Source organism: Oryx dammah, unplaced genomic scaffold (genome assembly GCF_014754425.2).
Source record: "Oryx dammah isolate SB20612 unplaced genomic scaffold, SCBI_Odam_1.1 HiC_scaffold_5, whole genome shotgun sequence".
In the NCBI taxonomy this organism is placed as follows: Eukaryota; Metazoa; Chordata; class Mammalia; order Artiodactyla; family Bovidae; genus Oryx; species Oryx dammah.
The window spans coordinates 89,306,856-89,321,905 of record NW_024070189.1 but is presented as its reverse complement, the minus strand read 5'-3'; the positions used below and the strand labels follow the sequence as shown (position 1 = coordinate 89,321,905).

At 57.1% G+C, this 15,050-nt stretch overlaps 1 protein-coding gene across 1 annotated transcript; it reads left to right on the top strand.

Annotated features, from left to right (window-relative positions):
* Positions 1 to 2,502: 2,502 nt before the first annotated feature.
* On the top strand, positions 2,503 to 14,945 carry CACTIN (cactin, spliceosome C complex subunit). Its single transcript, XM_040241940.1, has 10 exons — positions 2,503 to 2,881; positions 5,550 to 6,042; positions 6,601 to 6,696; positions 7,185 to 7,330; positions 8,165 to 8,327; positions 8,405 to 8,519; positions 11,864 to 12,056; positions 12,496 to 12,618; positions 12,698 to 12,978; positions 13,468 to 14,945. Exons 1-10 carry the CDS (start codon positions 2,709 to 2,711, stop codon positions 13,956 to 13,958), a joined length of 2,274 nt encoding a protein of 757 aa, XP_040097874.1. The 5' UTR covers positions 2,503 to 2,708; the 3' UTR covers positions 13,959 to 14,945.
* The last annotated feature ends 105 nt before the right edge of the window (positions 14,946 to 15,050 follow it).

Below are 15,050 nucleotides of genomic sequence, written 5' to 3'. Positions count from 1 at the left end.
TCACTTGGAGAAATTTGCAAACCTCCTGGACATCATGATGTTTTCATTCCCATGCTAAGTCATGAGTACCCCTTCAGAGTCCCCTTTGTGTTGGTTGCATTTTTTTGTCCCTTTTTCAGAGAACTGTCACATGGATGCAAGGTGGTCCTCAGATTAGGCTGCCGGGAAGCGTGTGCTTATGGTCAGGGTGAGAGGGTGGGAAGCCAAGACCTTATTTATAACATGCAGCGAACTCACGGTCTTCCCCAGACCCCCAACAGGAAGGGCCCTGGACCCACCCAGCTGTCATCCCACCTCCAGGATAGAAATCTGCCAACTCCTTGGTGGTGATGCCCCAGTTCCGTCCCAGCTTGTCCTTGACAGCTGCTGTCACTGAGAACGTGGGCACTGTCTGCCGTGCCGTACTGTACACGGGAAAGGTGTGTCCTGAGACTGACAAGGTGGGACCTCCCACGTGTCCCCTCCCAGCCTCCATCCTCTGCCTCCTCTCGCCCCCTTCCTCCCATCACCTGGCTCAGTGCAATACTCCCATCCCCATGGGGTCCCCTGCCATGGTACTGTTGCCGCAGCCCCTCAGTCCCCACCCCAGAACAAGCACCCTCGGTCACTTTCTCTGGTAATTCAGTTGCATCGCCTGTCCCCACCCCAACCCCATTTTTATGGCCCAACTGATTTCCAAACAACAAAACTGCAAACCTTGTGTGTCTTAATCTCACTGGGGGTCCCATGTGCTCAGCCCCCATGGTCTGGTGTGTGACAATCCGGGGCTCAGCCTCCTCGGGCGCAGGACGCCAGCCCGCTCAAACCCAGAGCCGTGGGCGCCTCTGTGACCGCAGCCACTGCTGGCCCCATAACACTCGTATGCAGCCCCAGATCCTCCCCACCCCAGCCCTGCCACCCCACCCACCCTTTTTACGTTGAAGAGATCTCTAATAAATCGGGTAATAAGCATCAGCTGCCTCTCTGTCTCTGGTGGTCTGGGTGCGAGTTAAAAGACTGACTTTGAAGGAGAACACAAAGAAACCTTAGTAAGAATCACAATAAATAAGATCAACAACGGACCAAAATGCTTTAGTAGCAATGGCTTCCACTTCAGCTCGGAAAAAATTTTTAAAAGCTGACCACAGGGGACTCCCCTGACAAGCCAGTGGTTAAGGCTCCACGCTTCACCACAGGGGACGCAGATTTGATTCCTGGTCAGAAAACTAAGATCCCACATGCCACCTGGCCGAAAAGATTTTTTTAAATAAATAAAAGCTGACCTCAGGAACAAACACTCCCCCAGAGATTATTCTGCCAGTCCGTCAAACTGAGTAATGCATAGACCCCTTTTAAGGGGAAAATATTTCTTCCCAACTCCCAATTTGAGAAACACTGCATTGAAAACAAGATCCTGTCTCTAAGCAAGCCCTTGACAACCCAGTTTTGATCCCAGACACAGATGGCACAGCTCGTTGGTACACGAGACTAGGCGATCACGACTATGTTCCCGTTATGGTCAGAGAGGAGATATGCTCAGGGATGCATCTGGGTGGGGAAAATCACGTTTTGGGCAAGCCTGTCACCAGGACAACCCACATCCCAAGACAGGCAGTTATCAATGGTTGCCTCCATGCCACCACCGTCCAACTCGCGCTGCAGCACCAAGCAGAATATGCAAAGCTAGCGTCTAGGATGGTGTATGGAAGTTGTGTTCTACACATTTAAAGAGTTGGCTTAAAGAATTAAGCACCATCCCCTGAGGTGGGGTTTGGGGAACTCAGAGCAGGACTTTGGGCTCCTCTAGATCTTCGGGCTTCCATTCTCACCCCTTTGTGGTCTTGGCCCCTGCCTAACGGCCCTGCAGGGACTCCACCTAAAGACCCCTTATATCCCTCCCCGCTCAAAGCCCTGCCACATTCTACTAGCACTCACAGGACAAAGCCGGATGGGCCACCAATGAGCGCCACACTGGCTCACTGGGGGCGGGGTTTTGGAGTGACTTTCCCTCTCTTAGCCTCAATTTTCCAATCTATAAAGTGAGTTAATGAGGAACTTAAGACGTTATGGAAGTGTTTTTTCAAAGCTTAATCCAAGAAACACAGGTATTGGCAGTGGTGTAGCATGATGAGGACTCTCACAGAAGGTCAGCCCATCATCTAAGACTTTTCGGTCTCCATCCCAGCACTCACCCCTGAACTGGAGCAGCCTGGATTTAAACCTACAGTCTGGGGGCTTCCCCGCCTCAAGTCCAGCGAGGGTTCGCCCCCAAGACACGTCTCCTTGCCCACGCCCCAGAGACCCCGCCTTCTCTTGACCACGCCTCCTAGGCCCCTCCCATGCCGGCTCCTCTTCCTCTCTGGGCCGGCTTCTTGATCCCGCCTCCCCAGGCCCCGTCCCTTACAGGTCCCGTTCGCATTTTCTCCGCCCACTGCCCCTCTGATTCGCTAAGGCGCTAGGACCCACCTGGGCCTGCCCCTAAAATTGCCTGAAGAGCGAATCCCAAATTCTGGCGGCGACAGTCCGGCCGGAGTCCATCACTTAGGCCACATTGAGGATAGTGGAGAGGTTAAGGAGGATGGAAGTCCCCGCGGCATGGGGCGACAGGATGGGTTCCAATCTCTCTGCTCAGGCGTGGGCGGGGCAACCAGGCACGCGCCACAAGCGAGGAAGGCCCCCGGCACAGGCCCCGGGTATTTGTGTCAGCGCCGTCGCCACCGTCCCAGCCGATGGGTCGGGATACACGCTCGCGCTCGCGGTCGGCTGGTCGCAGGGGTCGAAGGCAACGGAGCCGGAGCGGGAATCGGAGCCGAAGTCGGAGCGGAAGCCATGGGCGGCGAAACCGGCGTCGCCGAGACGACGAGGGGCGACGCAGACGGAGGCGGAGGAGTCGGGAGCGCAGGTAGGGTCGCTGTGTGAGCCGCGCTGGAGGTCCAGCTCCAGCCTTTGGGGAGCTGAAAGCCCCTCGAGCTAGTCAGGGAGGGCTTCCTGAAAAAGGGGACGTCTGAGCACGTCGGAATTAATCAGGCATGGATAGGAAAGCGAGAGGCTCCGCTAGCTAGGCGTTGGGGAATCGATGAGGTCGGAGAGGAAGCTGGAGACCAGATCGTGCAGGCTTGTGTACAGTTGAAGCATTTGAGGGTTATTTAGAGGGGAGTAGGGAGCTGTGGAGGATTGCGAATCAAGAAGTGATGTCTGGATTACCTTGCACAATTCCCACTGGTTTTCGCCTGGAGAAGGGGCTCAGCGGGACTGCAGGAGTGACACCAAGGAGCAGGAACGTAGTAACAGTTGTCCAGGCAACAGATGATGATGACTTTCTCGAGGGGAAGCTGTGGGAAGGTACAGTGAGAAAGTGGGTAGATTGGAAAGGGCTTTCCGAAGTAAAAGTGACAACACTTGTTCCTGGGGTGTGAGAGAGAAGAACGGTTGATGACAGGTGGCAGGACTTAGTTGAGTCCTCGGACTTGTTGCTCAGCTTCCCATCTGCCCACAGCCCTTTTCTTCTGGAGATGGGGCACCTGACCAGACTTGGCTTGAGTCTGCTTGAGTCTGTTCCAACACAAGGGAATCAGCATGGAAATAGGGGTTGACCCTCAGAGCTGGGTTCTACTGCTGGCTCAGCTTGTAACTGAGTCCCTGCCCCACTTTCATTCAAGTTCTGTCATCTGTGCTCTCAGGATCTCCACAGGGGCTCTGGAAGCATGCACTGTCTCCCATCCCTCCAGCCTGTTCTCCACACCATAGCCAGGGTGGCTGTCATCCACTGATCACTCTCTAGGTTTGAGAAGGTGGCTTTTCCTTTTGAGTCTCATAAGATCACCGTCACCCAAGAATTCCAGGAAGATAAAAGGAGTGAAAATAGTAAAGAGATGGTTTAAACCAGGATTTGGTAAACTACAGCCTGTGGACCAAGAATAGCTTTTACATGTTTAAATGTCGAGAGGAGGGGGTGGGATGGGAAAAACAAAAGAGTCGTACTTCATGACACATTAAAATTACATGAAATTCAAGTTTTGGTGTCTAGAAATAAAATTTTATTGAACAAACTTATGCCCGTTAGTTCATGTGCTGTTCATGGGCTACTTTTGCCCTGTGATAGCAGAGTTGAGTTACTGTGTCATAGACCATCTGGCTTTTCACCGAAGAAGTTTGCTGACTCTGGTTTAACGTCTAATGTTGATATTTTAGCAGTGGTTTGTGGGTAGCAATAAATTGTTATTGTCACCTATTGGTTTCTAAGATTTTAGTTATTCACAAGAATCAGCCACTCTAGATAGGTCGTGAAAATCAATGTCATTTATGAAGATTTGACCAAATTTGTAGTTTTTGTTTAATGCCAAATAATTGGCTTTCAAGGTGTAAATTTTTTGTCGGTTGAGCTTAATGGGTGGAGCATCGGACAAAATAAAGACAGGTTTAGTTGCTCAGAGGCCCCCAACATTAAGGAATCTATCCCCAGGGTTCATACTTCGCCTGCCTGCCTCACCTGCCCCGTCAAGGTTCTGTATTCCCGCCAGTGTTACTCCTGCCTGTCCTATAGAGCCGGTAAACACCGCCTTCTTTCTGTAAGCCCTCCCTGCTGCTGCTAAGTCGCTTCAGTTGTGTCCGACTCTGTGCGACCCCATAGATGGAAGCCCACCAGGCTCCCCTGTCCCTGGGATTCTCCAGGCAAGAACACTGGAATGGGTTGCCATTTCCTTCTCCAGTGCATGAAAGTGAAAAGTGAAAGTGAAGTGGCTCAGTCGTGTCCGACTCTTAGCGACCCCTTGGACTGCAGCCTATCAGGCTCCTCCAGCCATGGGATTTTCCAGGCAAGAGTACTGGAGTAGGGTGCCATTGCCCTCCCTGGACACCTTGTTATTGTTGTTTAGTTGCTAGTTTCCGTCTGACTCTTTCTGCAATCCCATGGACTGTAGCCCACCAGGTTCCTCTGTCCATTGAATTCTCTAGGCAAGAATACTGGAGTAGGTTGCCATTTCCTTCTCCAGGGGATCTTCCCAACCCAGGGATCAAATCCATGTCTCCTGCATTGCAGGCAAATTCTTTACAACTGAGCTACCAGGAAAGCCCCCCTGGACACCTTGGACAGAGCTTATAGTTCCCTCACCATCTGGCCCAGGCCACCTGCCCTCCTGCCCTCCCTCCCATTCTCCCCGTCACTCACTCTGTTCCAGTCACACAGGCCTACCTGCTGCTGTTTAAATATGCCAAATGAATTCCTGCCCAAGGGCCTTTGCTCCTGCTGTGCCCTTTGCCCCATCACTCTCTCCAGATCTCCCCGTAGCTCCCCCACACTTCCTCCAATGTCACCTTCTTAGCGAGCTCCTCTCTGACCTCTGCATGCTTTAATGCACTGTCTCTATCCTAGTGGCTCATGGTCCCATCTAGTGTCACACTTGTTGATGTGAGCCCCACAAAAGCAGGGACCATCAGTGTTTGGGTCACTGCCATGTTCCCAGAACCTAGACCAGCTCCTGGCCCCCAGCACATGCCTGCCCAGTCAGTGGCAGTGGGACAGGTGACTGGCCAGCTGGCGGCAAGCAGAGCTTCTCGGGTTCCCTCCACAGGTCGGATTCAGAAGAGGAGTGGCCACGGCGAGGCAGGCAGAGCCGGAGCCCCACTCCTGCCCACCGGCGTGCCCAGAACCGCTCCTCTCAGTCTGACTCGAGTGATGAGCAGCAGCAGCAGCAGCAGCGGAGCCAATGGCCTCGCCGGCAGCGGCGGCAACGGAAACGTTCCTGGTCCCCAGGCTCCTCAGCATCCAGCTCTGCATCCAGGGACCACTCACAGAGTCCCCAGGAGGCAGCTGCGGCAGCCCTGAGCCAGCAACAGAGCCTGCAGGAACGCCTGCGGCTGCGCGAAGAACGGAAGCAGCAGGAGGAGCTGATGAAGGCCTTCGAGACTCCCGAGGAGAAGCGGGCACGCAGGCTGGCCAAGAAGGAGGCCAAGGAGCGGAAGAAACGGGAGAAGATGGGCTGGGGCGAGGAGTACATGGGTTATACCAACACCGACAACCCCTTTGGTGACAACAATCTGCTGGGCACCTTCATCTGGAACAAGGTGAGCCTCGGGCAGCCAGGCTGGGCCCTTAGTCCTGCTCATGCTGCTTGCCAGTCCTTTCTGCCTTTTTGCTTCATATGCTGGTTACAGCTTATTTCCAAAGATGTTGTTTAGCATTCCCAGTGCATGTGCCCAGGTTGTACCTGCCACTGACATCGTGTGCCTGCACGAGCACGCGCACCAGCTTCTGCCAGCTTCTCCTCTGATGACGCTCTCCTGTGGTGTAAAATTGCAGGCCCTCCACCCACAGAACCAGCCTAACCTCAGGCAGAATGGGAGAACAGGGTTTCAGCATCACATGCAGGGTGGGATTCCATGGTCGGGGCAGACAGAGCTCCACGATGCTGGAGTGGACTGAGCCGATTCTGCAGGCAGCAGTTCCTGCAGGCAGCCGATTCCCTCAGCCTCACACCCCTCATCAGCAGAGCAGGTGCTTCGGCCTGGTGGGTCCCCACCTGGTAGAGCAGTTATGAAGTGTGGGAGGCTGTGCTGGGTGTTCCCAGGGAGGGTGGTGGGAGGAAGCGTCTGTCTCAGTGGGCGTGTGGTTGGCCCTTCCAGGCCCTGGAGAAGAAGGGGATCAGCCACCTGGAGGAGAAGGAGCTGAAGGAGCGGAACAAGAGGATCCAGGAAGACAACCGTCTGGAACTGCAAAAGGTGGGGGCGCCCTGGGGTTCCCTGCTTCCCTCCTGAGGGATCCACGGGAAGCAGACAGAAAGTGAGTCTGGCTCACCCTGGCTTAAGTCCAGGGGGACCTGATTGGCTTTCTTTGGAAAGTTCAGGGGAGATTGGCCTGAGGCATGGCTGGATCCAGAGGCTCAGGCAGTGACAGTACCTCAGCTTTGCTGGCCTCCAGGATTTATTCTAAGGCCCTCCCTGCTGGGTGGCCAGAGCAGCCCTGGGCACTAACGCTACTGTGCCTCTAGTAGAAAGAAGGTTCCCTTTCTAGTAGAAAGAAGAAGACCCTTTGGCCTCAGGGTCTGTCCAGAGCTTCAGGCATCCCTGGATGGATTCCTGGGGCCAGGCGCCAGGAACAGTACCCCCCCCAAAACCTTGGGGAACCCCACAGGCTGAGAGTATAAGGGCAGACCCCACGAGACCCCGTCGTCTGCTGTCCCCCCCTCATTCTCCGCATGCACCCTCAGGTGAAGCAGCTGCGGCTGGAGCGGGAGCGAGAGAAGGCTATGCGAGAGCAGGAGCTGGAGATGCTGCAGCGAGAGAAGGAGGCGGAGCACTTCAAGACCTGGGAGGAGCAGGAAGACAACTTCCACCTGCAGCAGGCCAAGCTTCGGTGCTGGGCTCCCCAACCCCTCCTCCTCCTGGGCCTGCCCCTCCTCCTGCTAAACCCGCCTTTCCTCCTCTTCCTCCTCCTGCTCTTGGGCTCACCCCCTCCTCCTGCTCCTGGACATGCCCCACCTCCTCCTAGACGCCCCCTCTTCCTGGACCTGAGGGGGTGGAACCCACCCTTGCTCCCCACCATGCCCCCTTGGCCCTCAGGCTTGCACCCCACGCCTCCTCAGGGCCCCTCCTGACTCACTTTCTGTCTGCTTCCTTCATCATTGCACTCTCACCCCATGATGCCAGGTGCTGCGGGTGATACAGACGTATGGCTGAGTAGAGGGTACCAACCAGCCCTGACTGGCTAGGCCCTGGCTGTCCCCAGCCTTTGAGGCGTTTTGCTCATCAGCTTCATCTACAAACAAGGAAAGCAAGGCTCCTGAGGTGTCAAGAGTTGTCCGAGGTCATGTGGGCTGTGCGAGCCTCAGGCCTGGCCCCTACTCACCTGGCTACCCACAGTCCCCAGGGGCTCAGACCCCCCTGGTCACAGGGCTCTCTGGAGTTGGAACAGGGTTAGCCTCTGATGCCCGTCCTCATGCACAGCACTGAGGCTTTAGATCTTTCACCCCTCTCTCGTGGCCCACTCATTGTTCTTCAGACCCCACCTTGCTCCTGTCTCTGCCTCTTTCAGGGCCCGTGCCTTCCAACTTTTCTTGCTTCTCGGCCTGATGCCTCCTCAAAACCTTCCCTGACTGCCACCCACAGCGGGCTGGGCTTCTCTTCTGGCTCCCGGTCCAGGAGGGAGGACGTGCCCCTGGCTCTGACTCTGCCCTCTGCTCCCTGGCAGGTCCAAGATCCGCATCCGGGACGGACGGGCCAAGCCCATCGACCTGCTGGCCAAGTACATCAGCGCCGAGGACGATGACCTGGCCGTGGAGATGCACGAGCCCTATACCTTCCTCAACGGCCTCACCGTGGCTGACATGGAGGACTTGCTAGAGGACATCCAGGTGCGCCCTGCGGTGTGCCCCCCCCCCACCTCCAGGCCCCAGCCGTGCCCTCACACCATCTGTGCCCCCTTCTCCAGGTCTACATGGAACTCGAGCAGGGCAAGAACGCAGACTTCTGGAGGGACATGACGATCATTACAGAGGATGAGATCTCCAAGCTCCGAAAGCTAGAGGCCTCGGGGAAGGGGCCAGGTAATGTGGGCCAGGCCAGCAGTGTCGCACCTCTGGGTCTGGTAGGAGCAGGTCAGGTGGCTCCACAGAAGACCCGATTCTCTGCAAGTCTCTGCCTCCCCCGTGGGGTAGCCACAGCCTCATCAGGCCTCTCTGCAAGTCATCAGGAGCAGCTGGTGCTAAGCGAGGGGCTCTTCTGGTTGGGGGGGGAGTCTCACCCTTTAAGTAATCACCTAGCACTTGGGTTCTGTGGTATCAACACCAGTGGGACTCTTCTGTTTGGGTGTTAAGTTTTCACTGGAGGCTCAATCTGTTTGAGTGAGAACAGGACCCAGCTCTACTTGGTAGGAACCTGTGTTGTGTGGAGGGCTTTTTTCTTGTTTTGGGTGTTTTTCTGGCCATGCCATATGTTTTGTGAGGTCTTAGTTCCCTGACCAGGGATCAAACTCATGCCCCTTGCAGTGGAAGCTCCAAGTCTTAACCACTGAACCACTAAGAAAATCTGTGTTCCTTTTAAATTGCTTTTCTTCTCTTCAAAATGATTACATGCATATAATTGCAAAGAGGACAAGCTCTAAAGCAGTGTCTCCCCCCACAGCACTGCTGACATCTGGGCCCAAACCATTTCCTGTGGGCCTGTCCTGGGCCCTGTGGGGTGTGGACAGCCTCCCTGCCCCCACCCACTCACTGCCAAGAGCTCCCAGTCGTGACAATCACAGATGTTCCCTATGTGGCCCAGTGTCCCCTGGAAGGAAGCAGGTTCAACTCTGGTTGAGAGCCAGTGTTATAAAAGCTTGTCAGCAATCACAGGAGCCCTGCCGCCCCTGCCCCTTGAAGCCACTGGCTTTAACGGCATCCAGCTCCTGGGGGCCTTGAGCCTGTGTCGCTAAGCTCTCAGCCCCATATCTCGCTGCCCACCCACAGCGGCTGAGGGACAGGCGCCCTCTGTCCCCTGAGCCTGTGTACATGCTGCTCAGACGGGGTGGTCGGGGCCGTTTCCTTCCTCTTAGGAAGAGGAGGAGCATCCTTTATCTTCAAAAGTGGAGTTGTATTTCTCTCAGCCCTCCTCTCAGGGCGCATCCTGTAGTGAGTCCCAGAGAAAGGAAGGGGCTCTGCCATCAGCAGTGTGTGTCCAGAGGACTTCCACGGCTGCACAGCAGTTAGGGCCCGGCGTTCCCACTGCTGCAGGCCCCGGGTTCTGTCCCTGGTCGGGAAACTAAGCTCACACAACCCTCACGGTACGACCAAAAAAACCCCGAAACAACAGAAACGTCCAGAAACACCTACTTGGTTGGCAGAGGTGCTGGTTGAGAGGTGCCGCAAGGCCCTTGGACTGGATGACAGCCTGGGGCATGGCTCTGGGGGCACACCCAGGCCAGCAAGCGAGTAGCTCGGCCAGCAGGGGTGGTCAGCAGCCTCCCTAGAGCGTGGGTGTCCTTCCTGTGCGCAGGGGACAACCTCCCGGAGGGTTGCCAGAAGAGAAGTGAGCACACAGTCAAAACATTCAAAACAGCATCCACCTTTATGGAGCTGACGCCTCAGCTTAGGACTGTGGAAGGCATGGGGGATTTTTCACCGATGACCCCACCTTCCGCTTCACTCCCCAGGGGGCAGACACCTGGAGGGCTCCCATCTGGCTCACTGCCCCCCTCCCTGGGCCCTTCCTCCCTGTTCCCCTGAGGGTGGGGTTGTCCGCCACCACCCTTCTGGGGCTTCCTGCCTTCACACCAGCAGTGGAGCCCTGCTTTCTGGGACCCCACGGCTCTTTTCTGCATCTTGGCCCCACACCCTCCAGTAACTTCTGGAGCGGGGCAGGAAATTGTTGGTGTCCCACATGTCAGGAAGCATTTCCTCTCCCCTCGCTGGTGTTTGCAGGGCTGGGGCTGGAGCTCAGCTCTGGGCGTTTTCCTTCTGAAGCACAGCCCGCCCCAAGGCTGCAGGAAAGTGAAGGGACATTGTGCCAAGTGTCTGTCCCCAGTCCCGTACCCCAGCCCCGTTTCCAGAGCTCCCCGAGTGCCTGGCCCGTGGCCCCTCCCCCATCCCCACCGCCTCAGTGGCCCCTCTGTCCCCTTTCCCCCTGCGTGTTGTGGTTGGGGCCCCAGGTGGCTCCAGGTGTCCTCGGAGAACAAGTGTGTTTGTTTACTTTGGGCCTGATTTCCGAGAGAAGAGGGGAGCTGAGAGGTGTGACCCCCCTGTTCCCAGAGCCCTGAGGATGGCAGCCTTCCCCCTTTCCAGTTGAACCAGCCCTTTCCTTTCCTTCCTTCTTTTCCTTCTCTTTTCTTTTTTCTTTCCTGTTGCCCCACCCCCGGGCGCACTGCATGTGGAACTTGCCCACCTGGGGGTTGAACTTGTACCCACTGTCGTGGAGGCAGAGTCTTAATCCCTGGACCTTCAGGAAAGTCCTCCTTTTTTTTTTCCTTTTCCCCTCCCATCACCTCCCCTTCTCTCTTTGTAGCTGGGGAATCCTCACTATACAGTAGGGTGTGCAGGAGAAAGTGGGTCCTCCGACTCGTGTGGCCTCCCCAGTTCCCCACCCTGTTAAAGCCCCCTTAGGTCCTTTAGACGGTGGCTTAGCGCCTGTGGCTTCAATGGATTGTTAAGTTTTCACTGGTGGCTCCATCTGTCTCAACAAGCAGATGTTGAGACATAAGCCCCTGGCTTATGTCTGGGTCAGTGTAGGACACAGTCCTGCCTGGCTAGGTGTGAAGGCTGCTGCCAGATTCAGTTTTGGTCCCGTGATATGTTTGCACCTGTGAGAGACCACAGTCAGGCTGCTGGTCCTACAGGTCCCACTGAAGCCAGTGCTGCTTGGGAGCCCAACTGCTGGTTGCAGAGTCCCACGTTGGTTGGCTGAAGGGACTCGGGTTCTTCTTGACCCTGTCTGATTAACTGACCCTCTGTCCACTGGCAGGGGTTGGAGAAGCCAGCTTTTAAGCAGGGAACACGAGCTGGTTGCCTGCCCTACATTCACCCAGCCCAGCACAGTGCTAAGCAAACAGCAGCTGGAGGTCCCCACCCTTGGGAAACTGAGAGTTAGGCCCTTAGGCCAAGGGAGTAGGCTGGTGATTGTGGAAAGCCTCTCGGCAGATGGGACATTGTCTCAGGACTAAGGATGGCTGGGATCTAGGAGGCCAGCTTCATGGGGAAGAACTTACTGCTGGTGGGAAGCTCGCATGGCATGTGCAGAGGCCCTGGGGCTGGGCTGGAGGGTACACAGCTCGCTGTCTGATGAGCCACACAAGGAAGCCAGCTAGTGTGAGGGACAGGGGTCAGTCAGCCTTTGCCTCGCTATCTGGGGCCTCTCAGATTTGAGGGGTTAGGGCCTGGGCCCAGCCCTTACCCGAGCCACCCCCGCCCCACTGCAGGTGAGCGGCGAGAGGGGGTCAACGCCTCAGTCAGTTCCGACGTGCAGTCAGTCTTCAAGGGGAAGACATACAGCCAGCTGCAGGTCATTTTCCAAGGCATCGAGGGCAAGATCCGGGCTGGGGGCCCCAACCTGGACATGGGCTACTGGGAAAGCCTGCTGCAACAGCTGCGGGCCCACATGGCACGTGCCAGGTAAGCGAGTGGGGCCTCCCTGGGACCCCCCCCCACCAGCTCCCAGCCACCTTTCCACCTTCCTTACAGCCTCCACTGAGCACTTGATCTTTGTTTTCTGGGTCAGTAGATATCACGGGAAGCCCCAGAGGCCACTGCCTCCCCCATCCATAGGCTCCACGCTCCCAGTGTTTGAATGTTCTGCATGCTTGGGACCATCGTGTAAACACAGTTCCTGTCTGCCATGGAATGCAATCACTTCTAAATTTATCCTCTTTCTCACCAGTCCGTGGTCCTTTTCCAGCCCAGGGCAGGAACCTGCCCCCTCCCGGTGTCTGTCTGTGCTGCAGCCCCTTGTTGCCCTCAACCTGGTCCTTGGTGCAAATTGGGGGTCATGAGAAATCTTGGGTAGGGGCCTTCCCCATAGGGCTTCCGGATGACTGCCTGGCCTGCCCTCCAGGCTCCGGGAGCGGCACCAGGATGTGCTGCGGCAGAAGCTGTACAAGCTGAAGCAGGAGCAGGGCGTGGAGAGCGAGCCGCTATTCCCCATCCTCAAGCAGGAGCCGCCATCTCCTGGCCACAGGTAAGTCCTGGCCTATCTGTCCCCGCTCCCCAAGACCCTCTCCCTACGCCGGCCCTGCTCAGCCCAGCCCTCTCTGCAGCCTGGAGCCTGAGGACCCAGCCCCCACCCCACCTGGGCCCTCGGAGGGCGGCCCCGCAGAGCCGGAAGCTGAAGGGACCATGCCAGTGGAGGGCGAGGGGGACGGGGAGGCGGTGCTCATGGAGGAGGACCTGATCCAGCAGAGCCTGGACGACTACGACGCCGGCAAGTACAGCCCGCGGCTACTCACGGCGCATGAGCTGCCGCTGGATGCCCACGTGCTGGAGCCGGACGAAGACCTGCAGCGCCTGCAGCTGTCGCGGCAGCAGCTTCAAGTCACAGGTGCGCGGTGTGGGTGGGGCTTCCCTGTTTATGGGGTGGGCAAGGCTGGAGCTTCCCAGCAGAGAAGGGGGCGTTGTCCTTGAACCCGCTTGGATCCTCCTCCTCCAGCTCTCCTGAGTGTCCCTTTGTTCACTTGGTCGCTCATTTGTCCAAAGGACCCGGGGACGGTGGTGTTTACCTCCAGTGCCCGGCTCTGCTCTGAGCTCCTTACATGGCCGTGGGCCAGGGCCTGGGCCTCCCAGGGTGGCCATCGTCCCTGGTACAGAGGAGAAACTGCCGCGGGGAGACTGGATCCAAGGTCTCCATGCGGGCCTTTTAACTACCAGGCCCTTAGGGCAACTCGGCAGGGGACATGTGGTGTTTGGTGCCCACTTGGAGGACAGGGGGCGCAGGGCAGGCAGGCCAGGAGCGGGGAGTGTGACAGGCAGGGGGACTGGAGGGGGGTGTCCGGGGTCCCAGGTAACGTGCCCCCCACCTCACCCCCTGCAGGCGACGCCAGCGAGAGTGCAGAGGACATCTTCTTCCGGCGAGCCAAGGAAGGCATGGGCCAGGACGAGGCCCAGTTCAGCGTGGAGATGCCCCTGACCGGCAAGGCCTACCTGTGGGCGGACAAGTACCGGCCGCGCAAGCCGCGCTTCTTCAACCGTGTGCACACCGGCTTCGAGTGGAACAAGTACAACCAGACGCACTATGACTTCGACAACCCACCACCCAAGATCGTGCAGGGCTACAAGTTCAACATCTTCTACCCTGATCTCATCGACAAGCGCTCCACGCCCGAGTACTTCCTAGAGGCCTGCGCCGACAATAAGGACTTCGCCACGCTCCGCTTCCATGCCGGGCCACCCTACGAGGACATCGCCTTCAAGATCGTCAACCGCGAGTGGGAGTATTCGCACCGCCACGGCTTCCGCTGCCAGTTCGCCAACGGCATCTTCCAGCTCTGGTTCCACTTCAAACGCTACCGCTACCGGCGGTGATGGCCGGGCCCCCTCCTGGAGCCCCACGAACCAGAGAGGGCTTGTGCAGAGCAGGCAGCCTCCCCTGGCGGGGCCTGGTCCTCGCAGGGCGCCCCCCCCTTCCCTGCATGAACAGGTCCCACTTCCCTGCGGAGCCTACCTGGGAACGCTGAGGGCATGCCCAGACAGGTGGGCCTGTGGCACTGACACACTGGAGGGGCTGCTAGGGGGTTTTCAGAGCCCAGGGGACCCGGCAGGTGTTGCCAGACCTCGGTCCCTGGGCTGACGCTGAGCCCCAAACGAGACAGGCCCCACGTCGGCCATCTCAAGTCGGCCTCAGGGCTGGCAGGGCACTCACTGGCCCAGGTCGCTGACGGGTAGGTGTGGGACCAGTGGAACCCAGACTCCAGGGCCTTGAGTGCATGCTCCCCAAGAGGCCATGCAGGGATGTCTGAGCTCTCAGGTCCCCCAGCTCACCCCCTGTGCTGGCTGGGGGTCAGTCTCCTCCCCATGGGCACGGAGGTCCTGTTACTGCCCACTATCAAGTCTGGGAGCAATATCCTTCCATAGCTGCCACTCCGGGGGCCCCATCTGGCCTGGGCATTCTCCGGTCCCTTAAGGCTGCCACCCAGAGCCACCCTCCTTGTCCCCGAGTCTTGAATGGGGACAGTGGAGAGTCTGACAGGTACGATCTCTCACCAGGTCACAGACTGACAGCGGGGCCCCAGGCCGGCCCCTGTCCCTGCCCCACCCCAGAAACAGACTGCTTTTTAACAATTTCTTATGGAGACATTTCCAGCCTCAAGTGGAAAGAAGCCAGAAGGGCCGTCTCCACTCCTCAGACAGCGTGGTCTAGACACCTTATTTCATCTGGAAATATGTACATTTCAGGTTATTTCTCTACAAAGATATTTTTAGGTGGGGGGAGAAAAATCTTGTTTATTTTCCTTTACTTGGTCTACTTGTGAGAGTGCATGTTTTTTTAATAAACATTTTATTTTAGAATAATTTTAGATTGTCAGAAATGCCACAGAGGTTGTCTCGCGTTCCCGCCCTCAACGCCCATATCCACACCCAGCTGTCCACATTGCTAACATCTTGTGTAACCACAGC

Coding starts and splice junctions, on each gene's coding strand:
- CACTIN (XM_040241940.1), top strand. CDS start 2,709: ATGGGTCGGGATACACGCTCGCGCTCGCGGTCGGCTGGTCGCAGGGGT. Junction 2,882..5,549: donor CGGAGGAGTCGGGAGCGCAG/GTAGGGTCGCTG, acceptor TTCCCTCCACAG/GTCGGATTCAGAAGAGGAGT. Junction 12,619..12,697: donor CCGCCATCTCCTGGCCACAG/GTAAGTCCTGGC, acceptor CCCTCTCTGCAG/CCTGGAGCCTGAGGACCCAG.